Source organism: Typopeltis vanoorti, chromosome 25, assembly GCF_054136105.1.
Source record: "Typopeltis vanoorti isolate ZY-2024b chromosome 25, IOZ_Tvanoo_1.0, whole genome shotgun sequence".
NCBI classification, from domain to species: Eukaryota; Metazoa; Arthropoda; class Arachnida; order Uropygi; family Thelyphonidae; genus Typopeltis; species Typopeltis vanoorti.
Genome location: NC_143573.1, coordinates 72,453,722 through 72,470,814, shown reverse-complemented (window position 1 = coordinate 72,470,814; position 17,093 = coordinate 72,453,722). Strand labels below are relative to the sequence as shown.

Sequence of the window (17,093 nt, the reverse complement as noted above, 5' to 3'; positions counted from 1 at the left end):
TAGTACGTAAACATCCTACATCTAGCCAACCATTGTCCTGTATTTATCAAAACTTTGGAAATGCGTGTACTAAACTTTGATACAAAATAGTGAAGTATTATTTCAGATATACAAATTCTCTTTAATCCCTTCACAGATCATCGATATTCTTGGCTATCGTGTTGATTAACGGTGCATAAATATTAGAAATATCAGAGGAATATTGGTTACAATATGGAAAATAATTTGAATTGACATTTCCAACAAATGTGAGGTTGGACAAAGCCCGCTTTATTTTTTCAAAATGAGCTTTTCTCTCATTGGTGACAAATCTGTCTCTCCAGCCACATAAGTTTTTATGCAGATTAGGCATGCCCTATTAAATTTAAGCTACCCCTACCGTATCGCGAGAGAAATTACGAGGTCTTTCTCATTTCACAGATTCCCAAAAATTAGTTCCAATTTCAATTGGAAGGGATTACTTGACAAAAATTCGAAGTTAAAATTTTATACAATCCTCGATTTTTACATCCTAAATACAATAAGAGGAATCTAATAAGACAAATTACACAGTGGGGTGTTGTTACTGACCTGGTGGATCGGTTGTTGGTGATGAAGAAATGCATCACCAAATAGAGAAGGTGAATGCGAAAAGAGTAACCATAATGGGAGACTTTAATTATCCAAATATTGATTGGGTAGCAGTAGAATCTCACGAGAAGAATGAAAATGCATTTATTGAGTTGCTGAGGGACAACTTCCTCACGCAGCATGTGACAGACGGAACTCGAGGTCAAAGAATGTTAGATTTGATTATAGTGTCAGAGGACGTTTCAGTTAAAGACGTAACTAATCTACCTCCAGTTGGTGACAGTGATCATGCGTTACTCAGTTGGGAAGTGACTGAGTTTATGAATGTTCCATTCAGAAAAGGTTGCATGCTGAACTACAAAGCAGGAAGTTATGACCAACTGAGGAATATACTGAGTTCAGTGGAATGGGATCGGTTGCTGGATGGAAAGGATATCGACAGTGCATGGGAAGCATTTAAACAATACTTAAATGATGCGATATCAGAATGTGTCCCGAGAGTTCGAAGAATAAATAGGGTAAGAGTCAAATGGATGTATAATCTTATTAAGCAAGAAAAGGACGATGTGGAAGGAATACCGTTTGCACATAAGGATGACGTCCGTTATGAACGTTATAAGCAGCAGGCTAGAATAGTCACAACTGTTGTATGGAAAACAGTCTGAGCATGAAAAGAAGCTGCATGCTAAAGACAACCCACGAGAATTCTATCGATATGCTGCAAGCAAAAGAAAGAATGAATATGAAAGAATAACTCTTCTAAATGCAAATGCGGTTACAGATGCAGAAGACGTTGTTCAACTAATGAGTGTCCATTTTGTTAAACGCTATCGACCTGGTGTCCGCGTCATTGAGCTCACACTACCTCTTCACTAGATGAAGAAACGCTGGTGTGTGAGGCCGAGGTATTAGAGCTGTTGCACAAACTGAATAAGAATTCAGCAATAGGGACTGATGGAATATCAGCACGTGTGCTAAAAGAGTGTTCAGCTGAATTGACCATTCCTTTGACCAGGATGTTTAATATGAGTCTCAGAACAGGGAAGATTCCGCAGGAATGTATGGTAATTCCATTGCACAAGGGTGGTGCAAAGACCGATGTATCAAACTATCGACCAATTAGTATCTCAGGAGTGGTGGTAAAGATTTTAGAAAAATTAGTTAGGTCCCGCATTCAGAAATGGGTTGACAGTGAATCTCTACTTTGCAATGAACAACATGAGTTTACTAAGGGAAGGTCATGTTTTAGCAACCTACTCACATTCTATAACAATGTTACCATTGAACTAGACAAGGGGAATAGATACACCATGATACTGTTGGATTTTGCTAAAGCTTTTGACAGAATATAGCATGGCAGACTGCTGCATAAATTGGAAAAAATGGGTTTGAGTTATACAACATTAGCATGGATAAGAGGATGGCTACTGACAGATATCAAAAAGTGGTATACAGGGGATCTGAGTGCAAGGTTTAAGGTAACAAGTGATGTACCACAATGATCAGTGCTTGGTCCACTGTTATTCAATCTGTACATTAATGATATTGGAAAGGATTTGACAAGCTACATACAGTTATTTGCTGATGATGCAAAGATGGGCAGGGTAATCATGAATGCTGCTGATATGCAGTCTTTGCACAATGATTTGAATAGGCTGGAATTGTGGGCAAGGGAAAATGGGTATCAGTTCAATGTCAGTAAATGTAAAGTCATTCACTTCGGCATGGTTAGATATCCAATGTCGTATTATATTGGTGGAATTAGGCTAGAAGAAACTGATGAGGTTAGGGATCTTGGAGTATTAATAGATAGGAAGTTGAAGTTCAGGGGCCATGTGGCAAAGATTGCATTGTTATTCAATAACATAATACAACTTAAATAACTAAAATACAACTCAAAACATAATTGCAATGCTCAAACGAACGTTCACATGTAAAGATAAGGATGCTATTTTGCCTGTTTACAAAGCCTTGATATGACCTCACTTGAAATATTGTGCGCAGGTCTGGTCTCCTGGTTTCCGATGTGATTCTGATATATGGAGAGAGTACAAAGGCAAGTGTTAAAAATGATATCAGGATTGTGGAATACTGATTATGAAGACAGGTTGAGAATTTGTAGATTGCAGACGCTAGCAAATAGGAGAAAGAGGGGAGATATGATTGAGATTTACAAACTGCTGAAAGGGTCATACAGGATTTCAATTGATGGGATTTTTCAATTTATGGAGGGTGGAGAAAGGACGAGAGGGCATCCTTGGAAGCTGAGAATGAAGGCCTCTAGAAGGATTGTATTTTTCTCTCATAGGGTGGTGCATGATTGGAATGGATTGCCATTGGATGTTGTGAGTGCAAGCAGTGTGAATGAATTCAAGAATAAGTATGATAGCTGATGGATGTAGCCTCCCTCGATGAGTATCTGACTCCCTGGAGGTCTCTCTTAATAATACTAATAATAGTATTATTAAGAGAGAAAACAAAATTAAAAACTTGGAGTTTTTTTTTTTTAGATTTTCCGATTTTTTCTCGAGATGATGAACGAGTTTGATCCGATCTCATTGAGGACTTATCCAAACATAATTAATCTGTGATTTCTTTTTAAAATTGTGACAGATGCATGCTTTGGTAACATTTTACAGTTCCTTTAGATAAATTTATTAGTGAAACGGATGCAGTGTCACTTGATTTCCACTAAGGCTTATTCCTTTCTTGTTGAAAATATAACCAGGATTTATTTACATTATTTTTTATTTCCTCAAACTAATCCTTCATTTTTTTTAATCGCTGATTTAACAAACAATATTTTTAATTTCATTACGTTGTAATGATGCACCCTCTGTCCAAAAAGAAACGGAACTTTTCGAAAATTGACGAAACTAGTGGCGCCACCTGTTGTATCTTTTTGTTGTCGAAAGCGGCAACCTTCATTCGTGTTGTATCAACTGTGTATGACATTTGTTTCATTAGAAGCCGAGTTATAGTGCCAAGAATGACAGTCTGTTTTGCCGAACGGTCGGTCATCACGATATTCATGCCATACGCGACGAATTCTCGCTATCAGTCTCTTCAAAACTTCGAGATAAAATTCACCATTGACCATTTTGCCATGCGGAAGGAATTGTTTGTGGATAATGCCCTTGGAATAGTAGAAAGAAATCAGCATTGTCTTTACTTTTGACTTCTCCAATCGACTTTTTTTTCGGATACCCCCTTCTGGTGGTCTCCACTCAGCACTCTGGCGCTTTGTTTCTGGCTCATACTCAAAACACCACGTTTCGTCACCAGTAACGATCATTTCAAGGAAGTTTGAGTCCTTACGAGGTTTTAATGAGATCCTTGCAGTGTTCAATTCGATAAATTTTTTGGTCGTCGGTCAACTTGTGGAGAACAAAACGCGAATTCAATTTACGAAGGCCCAAACTCTCGGTCAAAATGTTGTTCACAGTTGATTTTGGAATCCCCAATTCATCTTCAATCAATCTCACGGACGATTCCGGGTTTTCTTTGATGAAATCACGCACTTTTTGAATGTTAACTTCGCTCAGTCCAGTTTTTGAACGGTCTGGCTTTTCGTCGTCCTCAAGCGTCTCACGACCACTTTGAAATCGCTTAAACCACTCGTAAACTTGAGTACGGGATAAGCATTCCTCACCGTATGCTTTTTGAAGCATTTGATGCGTTTCGGTAAAACTTTTACCAAGTTTAACACAAAAGTCAATCGCAGCTCTGTTTGAAACTCATTTTCAGACCGTTCGTCAAAACACACTGTCACTCTTGGCACTGTAACTTGACTTCTAATGAAACAAATGTCATAAACAGTTGACACAACACTAATGAAGGTTGCCGTTTTCGACAACGAAAAGACAGGTGGCGCCACTAGTTTCTGTCTATTTTCGAAAAGTTCGGTTTCTTTTTGACAGAGGGTGCATTACTCGGTCTGCACATATTTCTGTATGAAAGTACATAACTGTATTTAATCCTAAGACTATGCACGAGCGAGTTGTGCTAACATAGGAATTGGGATAGTGTTAGTAATTTATTGACATGAGTGAAGAAAGGAATGTTGTAACTGACATTTGCGATTTGATATGTTAGTGGCTAATAAATTATCAATGCTTCGGTACTGTGCATCCTGTCCTCGAGATGGTCCTTAGTATGGGTGTGCTGTGGAGTCTCTGTAATTTCCATATATGCCGAGCGCCACAACATGGATAGCTCAACAAAACTAGATTCATCAGTGCAAGATTTGGTCAAATTCTTGACAGCAGATAATCAATCTTCAAGAACGAGATATCGAAAAGAAAAAGCAATGCGATGTCATGGCCACACTCTTTCTCGAGGACATTGTATTATAATCAGTGTATAAACACACGCATTTTAAAGCTTCTATTCCTTTTGCTATCAACAAAAACATATGATTTTTCTTGTGACTTCTCTTCACGTAATTTATGCAAATCATGACTTTGAAACGTGTTTAGAAATACTTTTACTCCGCATCGGAACAGAAGAAAAATTTATCAGAAGTTCATCGGCATTGCTACTGACAAAACGGCTTCGACAATCTCTGCTGTCATCGCATCACCGACTGCAATATGATGGCATACGACAGCATGGCAATGTGATCAGACAGTTTACGTTTTAGGTGACAACAGATCACAAATGATTTTTATTATTTCATCTTTATCAGACTTAGCATCGACTGTCATTCTGTAGAACTGCTTATCATTATCAAGGTTCGTTCAGTGAGTGGGGCCTTCAAGATCCGTGGAAGGTACCAGTAATTACAAAGTTCATATCTTTTCTGTTGCTAGTTCATCATTATGACGAATGTAAATAAACATCGAGACAAATGCAAAGGGATAAAATTCGATGGGGTTAGGCATAAATTCCACTTTCCTCCATCCATCGTTAACTGTTTCCAATAAGCTGTCATCACTTAAGTAAATATAACCTTAGTAAACGAACTGTTGTACCGTTACATTTGTAAGCCTGCGGGCCGCTCAGTGTCAGTGATGCAACTATGATACATCCACAGATCGCACGAGAGTAATGGACCAAAGTTTCATATCGCATTTTAATAGTCAAGTTAACAGAGTTGCAAGTATGGATGCATCATTCTCCTGTAAAGATACAATTAAAATCCTTATACCTTCTGATACAACGACAGGAAATATTTCTGTTGTTCCTGTCAATAAACCTGATCTTTTCCATTAATTATTCTTGCTATTTTAAGGTTTCTTTACGTCCTTTCCAATCAAAGATTATCTTACACGCTATTGTCACATTCTGGTAAAGTCTGATGCTATGCTATCTCCATAAAGAATGATGGGTTAGGGAATTTAGGCTTTCACATTTTTTTCCCCTTTTATCTGCTTCCGCACATATAAATGACCTTTTCCCCCCAGCTATATACGGCGAAGCTCTTCGAATAAATGAAAAATTACATTTTTTCATTTACAGTTAACGAACAGTAATATTTACTGTTTTTCCAACAGTAATATTTATTCATTAAATATCATTTTATGTAATCGTGGAGGTTGTTCAGTTTATCCACTTTTTACATTATTTTACCAATCAGAGATAGCTGGAGATTGAACTGCCCACTCAGTCTCCAAAAGTTAGATAGGACTACAAAACGATCTCTCTCTCGCCTACTCCGTTTATGGGAATAAAAAGCGTTAGCTGATTATATATTTTTTACATTATTTTACTAGAATAATTTTACCCGTGCAACAAAGTGTTTTATAAAACTCTTGGACTCTCGGCTTTTTATTATTTTGAAAAATAAATGATTTGATTACAAACTAAAATTTCGCAGACTATTAAACCCGTGTTATCGTACAGGAATTAATGTATGCTATAAAACAAATTTTATTTTGCAAATATTTTAATAAAAAAACTTTTTTAAATAAAAGAATTATGACAATCTTTATGCATTAATTGATAATATACCAGATGTGCATATTTTGCTAGAATATGTAATTTTTCCCTTCTTACTTTCGATCTAACAACGTAGTTGCACATGTCCAAAGAAACCCATATTCAGTCTTGTTTTTAGTTATTTCAAGGGGAAAAAAAATCCCGTATTCACACACAAGAATAGTGGATTTCGCCGTTGGTAAACAATAGTGAATATTATGTTCCAAGTATTTTACTGTGTAAAATACTTGGAACCTGCGCCACACCTTCCTAATCAATGGCTATAATCCCCATAAGATAGATAAAATACTAAATGCTACCCAGAATCCCCCCCCCCACTATCTACCACAGAAGACTACAAGAAAACTATCACCATCCCATACATTAAAGGCACATCTGAAAAGATATTTAGGATGCTTAACAAAAACCAACTGCGCACTGTATTTAAACCGTATGTGAAATGGGCAACTCTCATCCGTTCACCTAAGGACAGATCCACTCCTTTATCACATCCAGGAGTCTATGAAGTGCCCTGTTCTTGTCATCGAGCCTACTACGAAGAGACAGGAAGAACTGTGGACATCCGCCTCAGTGAACACAAAAAATATATCCAGCACTTTCGTTATGGCAAGTCGGGTCTGGCAGACCATACTTTGGATACCCCAGCACACAGGATCAATTGAAAAAAAAAACAAAAGTATTGCAAAGAAGCTTCTACAAGTCAGAGAGATTGTTCCTGGAATCAACAGACGCCTTAAATCATACTCCAAACCTTAAGAAGTATGGCTGTATAAATCTACCAAAGATTTGGGAGAGTCATCCTAAGACCAAATTAATATTTATTTTTATTTTATTTTTTCAAACTTTGGACTATTATTTTTCAAAACTTTCAAAGACTACTATTTGGACTACTGTTTTTTTTTTTTTTTTTTTTTTTTTTTTTTTTTTTTTTTTTTACTTAGATGGCGCCGTATTAGGACTTTAGTCTTGTGTTGCACGCTGCAATTAATTATACTAGCCCCACTGTTACACCGAATTGTGGTTGTCTCGCATTTGTAACAAACTTTATGTGCTCTGAAGATGCTGGATATAATACCAGCGAAATATTAACTTTTAAATTAATAAATAGTTATTTTCTTATCAATCTGTGTTCGCATCAATACCGTTTAAATCCAATTCAACATGTGTGACGAACACATAAGCCTATCCACGCATTTAAATTTTACACAGTAGTTTGATACAAAAGCATGCTTGAGTTTGTAACCAAATCTATGTCAATGCTTAATCAATTTTTTTGCTCTGCTTCTAACCATAATTATTTGGACACACAATAAAATTCTTTAATATCCATCGTATTAATGACTAATATACAATTTAAACATTATATCAGAAAATGTGCAGATTTTAATTGCATGGCATATTACTAGATGGCAGCACTATTACAAAATTCTGCACGAACATACACAACTATGATATATTTTTAAAGTTTTTTTTTTTTCCTTTTGAGATCAACAGCCAAGACATTTAAGTTTTTTTTTTTTTTTTTCTTTTCTTCCTTGGATTTTAGTAGCAGCTGTAAGCATCTTCGCATCGATTGCTATAAACACATTCACTGTCCATCTTTTAATCTTGGACCGACATGTCCTTCACGTTAAACTTTCGTTTATCATTCTTGGAACACGGACTTCCGTTGTCCTTGACCAAGCTGTCCATTCCGATCACTAGGGTCACTTAACATAGTCTTTTTTTTGTTTGTTTTACCTTTCGGGCAACATCTTTAGAATGCATGTCAGGAAGCAGCGAGTTCAGTATGCGAACTGAGTCTTGACACCTGGTAGGTACAACTGGGAAAGCTTGTGCGTTGACTGCTAGGGAAGGAAAAAGTAAGTTAGTTTTCAAGGTTAGCATCACAGCTAGAAATAGAAAAAAGGAATATAAAATGAAAAGTTATGAGGACTTTCAGATTTGACCATGAATAACTTTGTACGAATTGCATTTGTATATTAGCGTTAAATTCAAACGACTAAACTTAATTTTTGCAAAAAAAAAAAAAAAAAAAAAAAAAAAAAAAAAATCACTTCTATTTACGCTTAAAAGATTATCGAAATACTTCCAGTACCTTTTTTTTATGAATAAAATATGCTTATCAGACAGTACAGTAACGAGGATATGAAGCGCCTGTGGCAAGTGTCTAACTTCCGCCATCCTAACTCAAAAATGACAAAAAATTTTGAAAAATTTAAATGTAACAAGTTAAATTTTATTAAATGCAATATGTTAAATACTTCCTATTAACCCCATCAAAATGAGTTGCAGAATTTGTGTGTACAGCGGGGTATTGCCGAAATTTAAAAATACAATATAAAATAGCGGACTTTTATATCTATTTATTTATTTTTATTTTTTTTACATTTTTTACGTTTTGCGCCCCAAACCTAGTTGCGCCCGTGGCGGCCGACTCTTTCGTTACGGCACTGTTATCTTTATTCATTTTAGATGGGCTAAAAGAAAATGTTAAGTCGAATAGCTATAACGGACAAACACTTTTCCAAGAAACGTGTCCATCAAGACGGGCTTTATTATCATCCATAAATAACTTGCTCATATTGGTGAAAATAACTCATAGTAACGAACTGTCTCAAATACTAAAGCTTTGAGCACTTCATATTTTTCGGCTCTCTCATCATTAAAATTTCAGCAAATCCATAGAAAACACCAGTCTGCAGTTTTTCATGACAAAGCAAAGGAAATTAAAAAAAAAAAAATGCTAATATCTTCTCTTATACAAAGGTGGCTACAATCATTCTTGGCACTGATCATGAAACTTTTTTAATAAGCAATATATTGATCTGTTCAATGACACACTTGAAAGATCGAATAAACAGAGAAAGCAAAGTTACTTTTGGTGTCGGAGAGTCCCTTTTTTTAAGAATTATCCACTTAGGTTACAAAGATGCTAAATAAATGGAATTATATTAAACATTAACACTGAATAAAACTAAGAATAGCACATGACAAAAATTCACCATTCCGTATCTCAGACATTTCGTATCCTCATTTGTTTTAAAAGTTTATAAACGGAAAATTATTTAACAAACAGGATCTCGTCTTTAAGTGCGTTTTAAACCTAAAGAAGCAGATCATGTTAGACTTCTCAGCATCTAGAAGCGATAAAATGAAGAATGAATTCAGATCCACAACTAAATAAATATTTTGAAAAAAAAATTATAAATCGCTTATCTTAATTGTCGCTTTATCCATTTGAATCTACAAAATCAGTGAAGCAATGATGCGATTATATGACTCAGAATATGGAATCCCCCTTAGTACAGTCCGCGAGATGCATTTCTGAATCTCTTCTCCGCTCCCTGCAATACGCATTGATGCATTCGCGAAGAACTAGTGCAGTATTTTGAAGCGAATTGAATGATAAAATATCATCTTTCAAGTATATATAAAACAAATATGGATGATTCGTGAATCTTTGAATTGCTGACTCAAGTTACATACGCTTATTGAATGCGATATGCATGGGTTATCCTGAAGTGACCTATGACTGCAATTTGTGTCATCACCTGATGAGGGTTGTCATAACGTATTTGACAGTAATACTACAACTATCGTAGAAAGGATAAAAGGCTGCATATCAAGTTCATATGCTCTGGAATAATCTCACAAGAGCAGTTCTGTCATTTGTGTGCTTGATATGCCGATAATAGAGATTCGTGATGATTGTTACTAAATATTGAACGATACTCGTTTAGAAATAGTAACTGCTAACTCTCATCTTCTACCTACTTGCTCAACTAGTATGTATTTTCATGTTTCCCACCAAAAACTGTTTCTAAATAGTTTGCCATAAGCCTGATTTTTCTCAATTTTTCTTTGAATGCTATCTTTCTATGACGTACCAACTCCCCTCTCCCCTCAAATAATGTGGAATTTCGGTCTTTAGCTCCATGACCAAAGGTTGATCGGATCCTCTGGGGAAGGGGGAGGTCCCTTCCCCAGAGAATCGCGATCACTTGTACCAGAAATTTCAATGTTTATGGGAGAAGTCAGTCCCCATAAACATTGAAATTGAATAAATAATATCCTGCATCTATTTAAGTTTTTAAGCCAACTCTAAGCAGAAAATGTTACTAAGCTCTGCATCACTTTCTGATGGAAATTGAAACAAATGAGCCCACTTAGCACGATAACAAAAATAATGAAGCATTTTAGAAACAAACGTTTTTGCAGACAGCTGTAAACTTCACACAGAAGGGGAGATTTATGACGTATAAGGGCATCAGTCGATGTAGGTGAGATTCATTTCTCTTACTTTCATACTCATGTTCGTTCCTACTTTCATCTTTAGATTTAGAAGCTTTTCTTCGTCAAATATTTTTACTTTAATAACCAGCATTAAAGACTGTATAAATTGTTATTTTAAAACCATACTACAATACAACTTACGTGTATGCATTTTGAACTTGGATATCCATGCTATAACATCACTGCTTCTCTGGTTTCGACAACTTGGTATGCGTACCGGGGCCTAGCCTGAAAGGTTGAAAAAAAAAATTTAACTTGGTCATTGAATTTGCAAGAAAATATCAATATAAAACTACTTCATTAATTAGAATTATTTTCGCTATCAAATGAAATTATTAATAGAAATACGGATTCATTTACGATAATTTCGGTTTGGATTCCATTTAGAAATTCCAGGTGGTGTTCAACAATGAGTCCAGATTGCGGTGTTCTCTATATGAACGAGCGATCTTCTGCTCTTATCGCACGTTAATGAGTTTTGATTTTGCCAGCTTCAGGAACCTTTCATATCCATTGGGTAACTAGCAGCGTATTCTTTAACCACATGACTTGCGTATTCGTTCTTTTCGGTGAAAAGAACAATCAAAAAGGGTTCCATCTAACAGATGGATGAACCCATGACGTCTTTTATATGTAATAATATGCAAATAAGGATTGAATATAAGAAATGAAACGCTGATATATAGAACGACTTGGGTCAATGGTTGTATCGGTGAACTACGAAACAATGTGTAGGGGGTGGGTACGTGCGCGCGCAATATTTTCTTCGAATTTCCATTCTTTTTTTTTTTTTTTTTATGCTCACTGCACCGAAACAGTGGAAAATTAATTTTTAAATTCTTTACAGCCCAATTACTTAATTAAAGATAAGTGAGAAAATCCCGCCAAAACAGCCGAGGTGAAATGTTTCGCTCGAGCACCTCTCTCTCTCCTCCGTCACGGACTGTTTCAGGGCCAGAGAAAGAGAAAGCTCGACTGCAGCACTCAGATCAAATGCTATGGCGCTGACGGTCAATGTCAGCCATTCACGGCCAGCGCGTGCATCAAAGCACGACCAATGAATGACTCCTCTTCGTCATAACTGCGCATGTTCAGGTTACCGGAAATTCATCGTCCAAGCCCGAAGACAAAGAGAGGATTTCGCTGCTCTGAACGTACAGCTGCATAGGCCAGGGAGTTAGTTGATCGCACGATTGATTCATGTTGTAAAAATGAACAGAAATAAACGGTACAGTGGCAGGGGGTTATTAGATGCGGACCGATGAAACTTCATTAGAATGCCTTTTATAAACAACGCGGAACAACTCCCACCCATAGGAGCACACTATTTACATGCTTAAGAATGAGTGAAAGAGAGAGAAAAAAAAAATAGTATTTGGAAGGTCAAAATGCTCTTATACAACAATTTTTTTACAGAAAGAGTGGCGACGTACAACACTAGCTATAAGAAAATAACTAACAATTTTTAGATATTTTGTAACGACAATATAATGATTCAAATACATATATCTAAATTAAAAAGGATATTTAAAAATTGCATATTAATTACACGTACACCACAGACCGAAATTTCATAAGTTACATTTAGTGTTCATTACAATAGCTTACGCCTATACGTGCAAACACAGCTAGTTGCAAGACGATCACGACCCCAATCACCAAAATCCATGAAACCTACCTGTTCTTTTCAGGTTGTCGAGTTGCAAATGAGGAACGAAATCACTCTTTCGAACACACAACTAATAAGTTCTCATCATTGTGCTGTCCTAACATTTCGAAACCTATGGGCAACCTTCCATCTCTGTAGAACGAACTTTGATTTGTGTTACTTGTTATTCATTTATCGATCGTGTGAAACATGGACTGGACTGGACTCAATTCTTCATCTCCGTACACTACTGCTGTAATTGTTTAGCACCAAATTGTTGCTGTTCCAAATGCACTGTTTGGGTTGATATCAACACGCATTCAGTACTATAAGGAAGTTTAAGAAAGGGATCCATGAAAGTGGAGAATTTTCCTGGAGCTTCGAGAATTCTCGACGATGTTCTTACTAGTTCCACAGACTCGGCTGGAAATGGTGCTCAGAAGTCATGGATGTAATCTTCTGTTAGCTCTAGATTTTTTTTTTTTTTTTTGTATATCTGCAGGCTCTCTCTCTGTACACACACGATATATATTATAATAAATACCTAATATTTCACAATTATTTGTGGGAAAAATCGAATCCAGTCATCGAACCTCTACGTTTCCTAAAAATATGGGCATTCGAAGAAGTGAAAAACTTCCAAATTGTTTTCACTTCGACACACGCGCGCTTATACACAGTAGTTGAAAGCGCCAGGTGGATGTTATGGCGCCTTCAGGGCGCGTCCTTCTTTGCTGTAATGGCTAAACAACTACGGACTTATCGAATCCGCAAATACGACTAGGCAGAGTAATAACAACACAAGGTGGGATGACGAAAGGTGGGGGAAATCGACAGTGGAGGCAGGTGATGGCCGTTAAAAGTGATATAAGATCACATGCGATGTCACGAACTCTGCCCTTAGTCAAAACTAGTCTTGAAACTCACCTGACATGAATAGGGTACTAAAAGTAACAAGGAAAATCGCACCGTTTCGCGACCTTGTCCAAGTTTTGAAAGGTCCTTTCCGTTCCCCTTTGTGCAAGGTAAATTTTGATAGCGTACATTCATAAGTACATGAAATATATTCTAGGATTCCTCCTTAAATTCAAAGAAGTTTCTAGATTTGTGTACATGATTTTTTTTTCTGAATTAGTCTTGATATAGCATTTGAACCTGGTCGTGTGTTCGGAGCAGCGACATACAGCACGTAAGACTTACACGCTATTCGCAAGATCTACTCGATGTTCAGGATGACAAGATGGTTATGAATTAATTTAACTTTGTGTTTTTTTCCACCTGTAAACGTTTTGAACTCAGTCAGCAACGCAGAAAAACTGAATATTCAAAAATATTTTAACGTCAACTAAGTTGGAAGAAACATTTACTGATGTCTGCCAATTCAGATCGTTTTCTTTCATCTTTCTCTCGAATCCCACTAAAGTGTAGAAGGGAATGAATGTAGTGACACGCTTCGATTGTACTTCAAGCATTTTACATAAAACTTGCGTTTCATACAGCGGAAAATCTCATTTGTCATAGCTTGACTAAAAATAAGAAGGCATAGCTTGCTTAATTTAAATATTACACCGTCAAGCGTGAAGCTTTTAGAGTCTCTCTTCGTTTTCCAAGTAGGGTGAAGCAATGGAAAGATTCTTTACATATTTCTTGGCAAAAACTAATAAGAGCTAAAACTTATTGGAGTGGGTACTCTTAGAGAGAAAACTCTGTACACAAGATACAGATCAAGCCATAGCGCATCACTGCTGTGTGTGTAGATGCATGCAATGTTTTACATTCATATTTTGAAGCTGTGTTATCTACTGAGCTAATAAGAGATTTATGTACTGGAACAAAACACTATTATTTTCATTATGACACATTCAACTGAATTGTACTTCTAGTGTCAGTTCCAGTAATAAAGGAAAGGGGCGCGTGAACTGTGAATTGCTGCGAGTGCTTTCTGAGAAAAAGCTAATGGAGGAAGATGATTCCGAAGAATCAAAATGGAGATGAATGACCGAGAAGGGAAACGTTTGCCTTTTGAGTTAAAAGATCGATTATCAAAGAATGGCGACTAGTTGCTGTTTCACATGTTAATAGATGTGTGTGTGTGGGGGGCGTCGTTACCTTAAAAGAGACGCAGCAGAATTTGAGCTGCGTCTCTGCGATAGATTATTAATAAAGTTCATTACTCTGAGAAGAATTGAGACCTGGCGAATCCATAGCCGATGAACGGAACACAGCTTTAAAAAGGAACAGGAAACGGCAAGATTTTTGAACTTTCGAAACTGTCATTCAGATTTATTCTTTTGAAATCTTGGCATTATCAAGTGTAATGAACAGCAGATGAAAGTGCTACTTGTGGCACTGATCATTTCGTTTGTTTGTGCACTTCATATTCTTTTTTTTATAAGCAAAACTATGAATGGTATTCGCAGGCATTGCAAGATCATCGAAAGAAAAGTAGACAGCAAATAGAAATGCTGAATATAAACTTCGCAAACCATGCAATCAAATAGAAAGTTGAAAAAGACATCTCGTAGATAGCAACGTGCATATAGGACCTTTCTACCAAACGCAATCATACACCTTAAAAATATAAAAAGCGATGATTTGTTCTCTCCACTGTTTAAGTACCCTTAAAATGAATCTTCCTTATTCAAACAGAAAAAAATATTTTGTGGTGTTTGCCCAGAGGTTAGCGTATCTGTTCGAATCCGGGCATAGCGCATGTTTGCAAATGTCTTAAGGTAGGAAATGAATTTCATCCTACCATCAAAGTCCCCCATTGAATATACTAAATACTAATGCAACGTATTTCTACTTGGGGGTAACATTTGGTTAGTAACCTTCAATAACAATAAGTGGTAAGTGATTTTTCCTGTTGTGCGCCGTGATGAGTTATTTCGGCAGCGCGTGCAAGTTTAAAGTACATGTGGCCAGTTCTTCCCCAACGGAAGTGTATTATGCGAAGAATAGCACCGAACGTACAATTTCCTTTCGTGACTCCGAAGTCCGATGATGAGAGAGGCAAAAACAGTGCCACGGAACTGCTTCGATACGCACGCATCGAATATACAGATATTGATTTATTATTCCTTAACAATGCGTCCTTTTACATTAATCCACGTCTACCAAAAGGTTAAGCAAAGGATAACTTTCGTTGAATAGCATACGGTTGAGTCAAATCAGCATTTGTATGCAGAAAGAAAAAAGTTTATTTATCTGTGAATGGACCGCGGTTTCGGACCACCGAGTCCTTTCATGTATTATTATGACAGGAGTCACTGCACTTCCCTATTGTACTACTTTCCATGGGTTCACTTAACCTCTTTGGTTTGTATCTTTATTTCCCTAAGACTTAACATCTTTTAATGGTATTCTTAAGATACAAAAGAATTTTATATCTTAATTTTTCAAAATTCGAAATTGCTCTGAAATAATCCAAAAAAAATGTATTTTAGTACCTCCACGGGACTATACTATACGATATTACCTTGGGAAGACTTTTACAAACATTCATGCTGTAGTGGCGTAGACCCCACAGTCTCTTTCGTCGAGAGCGCTATCCTCTTAGTCAACTGTACATAGAACTCAGTGCCGTGTTTTATTCTTTAACATTATTAATTCCTATTTTAACATTCTGTGAATTACGAAACATATGATGAGAGGCAAATTAAAGTTTCTTTGCTGATATCTACTTGCACATTTTCTAACGGCACGCAGTTACCGTCATATTTTCCCTTTTAATCCATTTATTCAATATTAACCTGTTGCGATACCTTCAACTGCAGGAGCATCTTCTACAGAGGAAACAAGAATAAACCAAGGAAGCAGAATAGAAAAAGAAATGCGATAGATGGCATTAGGCTGTTAGAATTGATCCTCATTATAGGACAGTATTTCTAGAATCCAAATGAAAGTGGATCCATAAAATATACAGCAATTTTGGTATAATTAAGATCAATCAGTTTTTAAACGTTAAGAAAATGTGAAACAAATTCAGAGAAGTGAAAAAAGTCGTTTTTTTTACTATATGTTATAAAACAAAATTAGATGAAACAAATCCAAAACATAAAAATACTGTCTCTCTGCTGATTAAAAAAAAATACACCCCATGATACAGAAATTTAACATAAAAATAAAATCCAATCCAAACAAAAACTTGATTAAAAATTCATAAATTCCGAAGATATGTTGGAAACTTCATATCAGAGCAGGGCTCTTACAAGATGTACTGCATTCCCACATGTTTCTCTTCAAATATTCACACAGAAAGTATAATCAGCAGTTGAGATTAAGTCTTAGAAGTCAAAGGTCCAATTCTACAATTCAGTTGACATCTGTTACATGTGCAATAGAACGAACGGCTTACTCTTAATGCAGTTCATGTGGATTGCTGCTAACATGCAGGTTTTCGACTTCTAAGTTAGCTGGTCTTATAATGGCAAATTCTTCCGCCCTTTGAAAACGGACCACTCAGCCGTTGAATACACGCAATTGACAAACGTAAATACCTCCATGGTCTTAACTGCTTGTGCGTAATCCTAAATAATAACTCTGAAGTAGTCATAGAGGTGACCCATGCTTTGCCAGAACTAAAGAATTAGTATTTTTGATAGTGAGAAACCGGTCAAGGAACGACTGACAAGCTACT

At 36.4% G+C, this 17,093-nt stretch overlaps 1 protein-coding gene across 2 annotated transcripts in view; it reads right to left on the bottom strand.

Moving 5' to 3' along the window:
* Positions 1 to 7,722: 7,722 nt before the first annotated feature.
* LOC150092845 (uncharacterized) overlaps positions 7,723 to 17,093 on the bottom strand; it is a 33,982-nt gene continuing 24,611 nt past the window's right edge. The window contains exons 4-5 of one of the 2 annotated variants that reach the window (XM_090414585.1): positions 10,948 to 11,034; positions 7,723 to 8,354 (exon numbers count right to left, since the gene is read on the bottom strand). In XM_090414585.1, the coding sequence (XP_090270711.1) occupies positions 10,978 to 11,034 (57 nt within the window). In that variant the 3' untranslated portion in view covers positions 7,723 to 8,354; positions 10,948 to 10,977. Of the gene's footprint in view, positions 8,358 to 10,947; positions 11,035 to 17,093 lie in introns of both variants that reach the window. The other variant, XM_090414584.1, reaches the window with a different exon arrangement.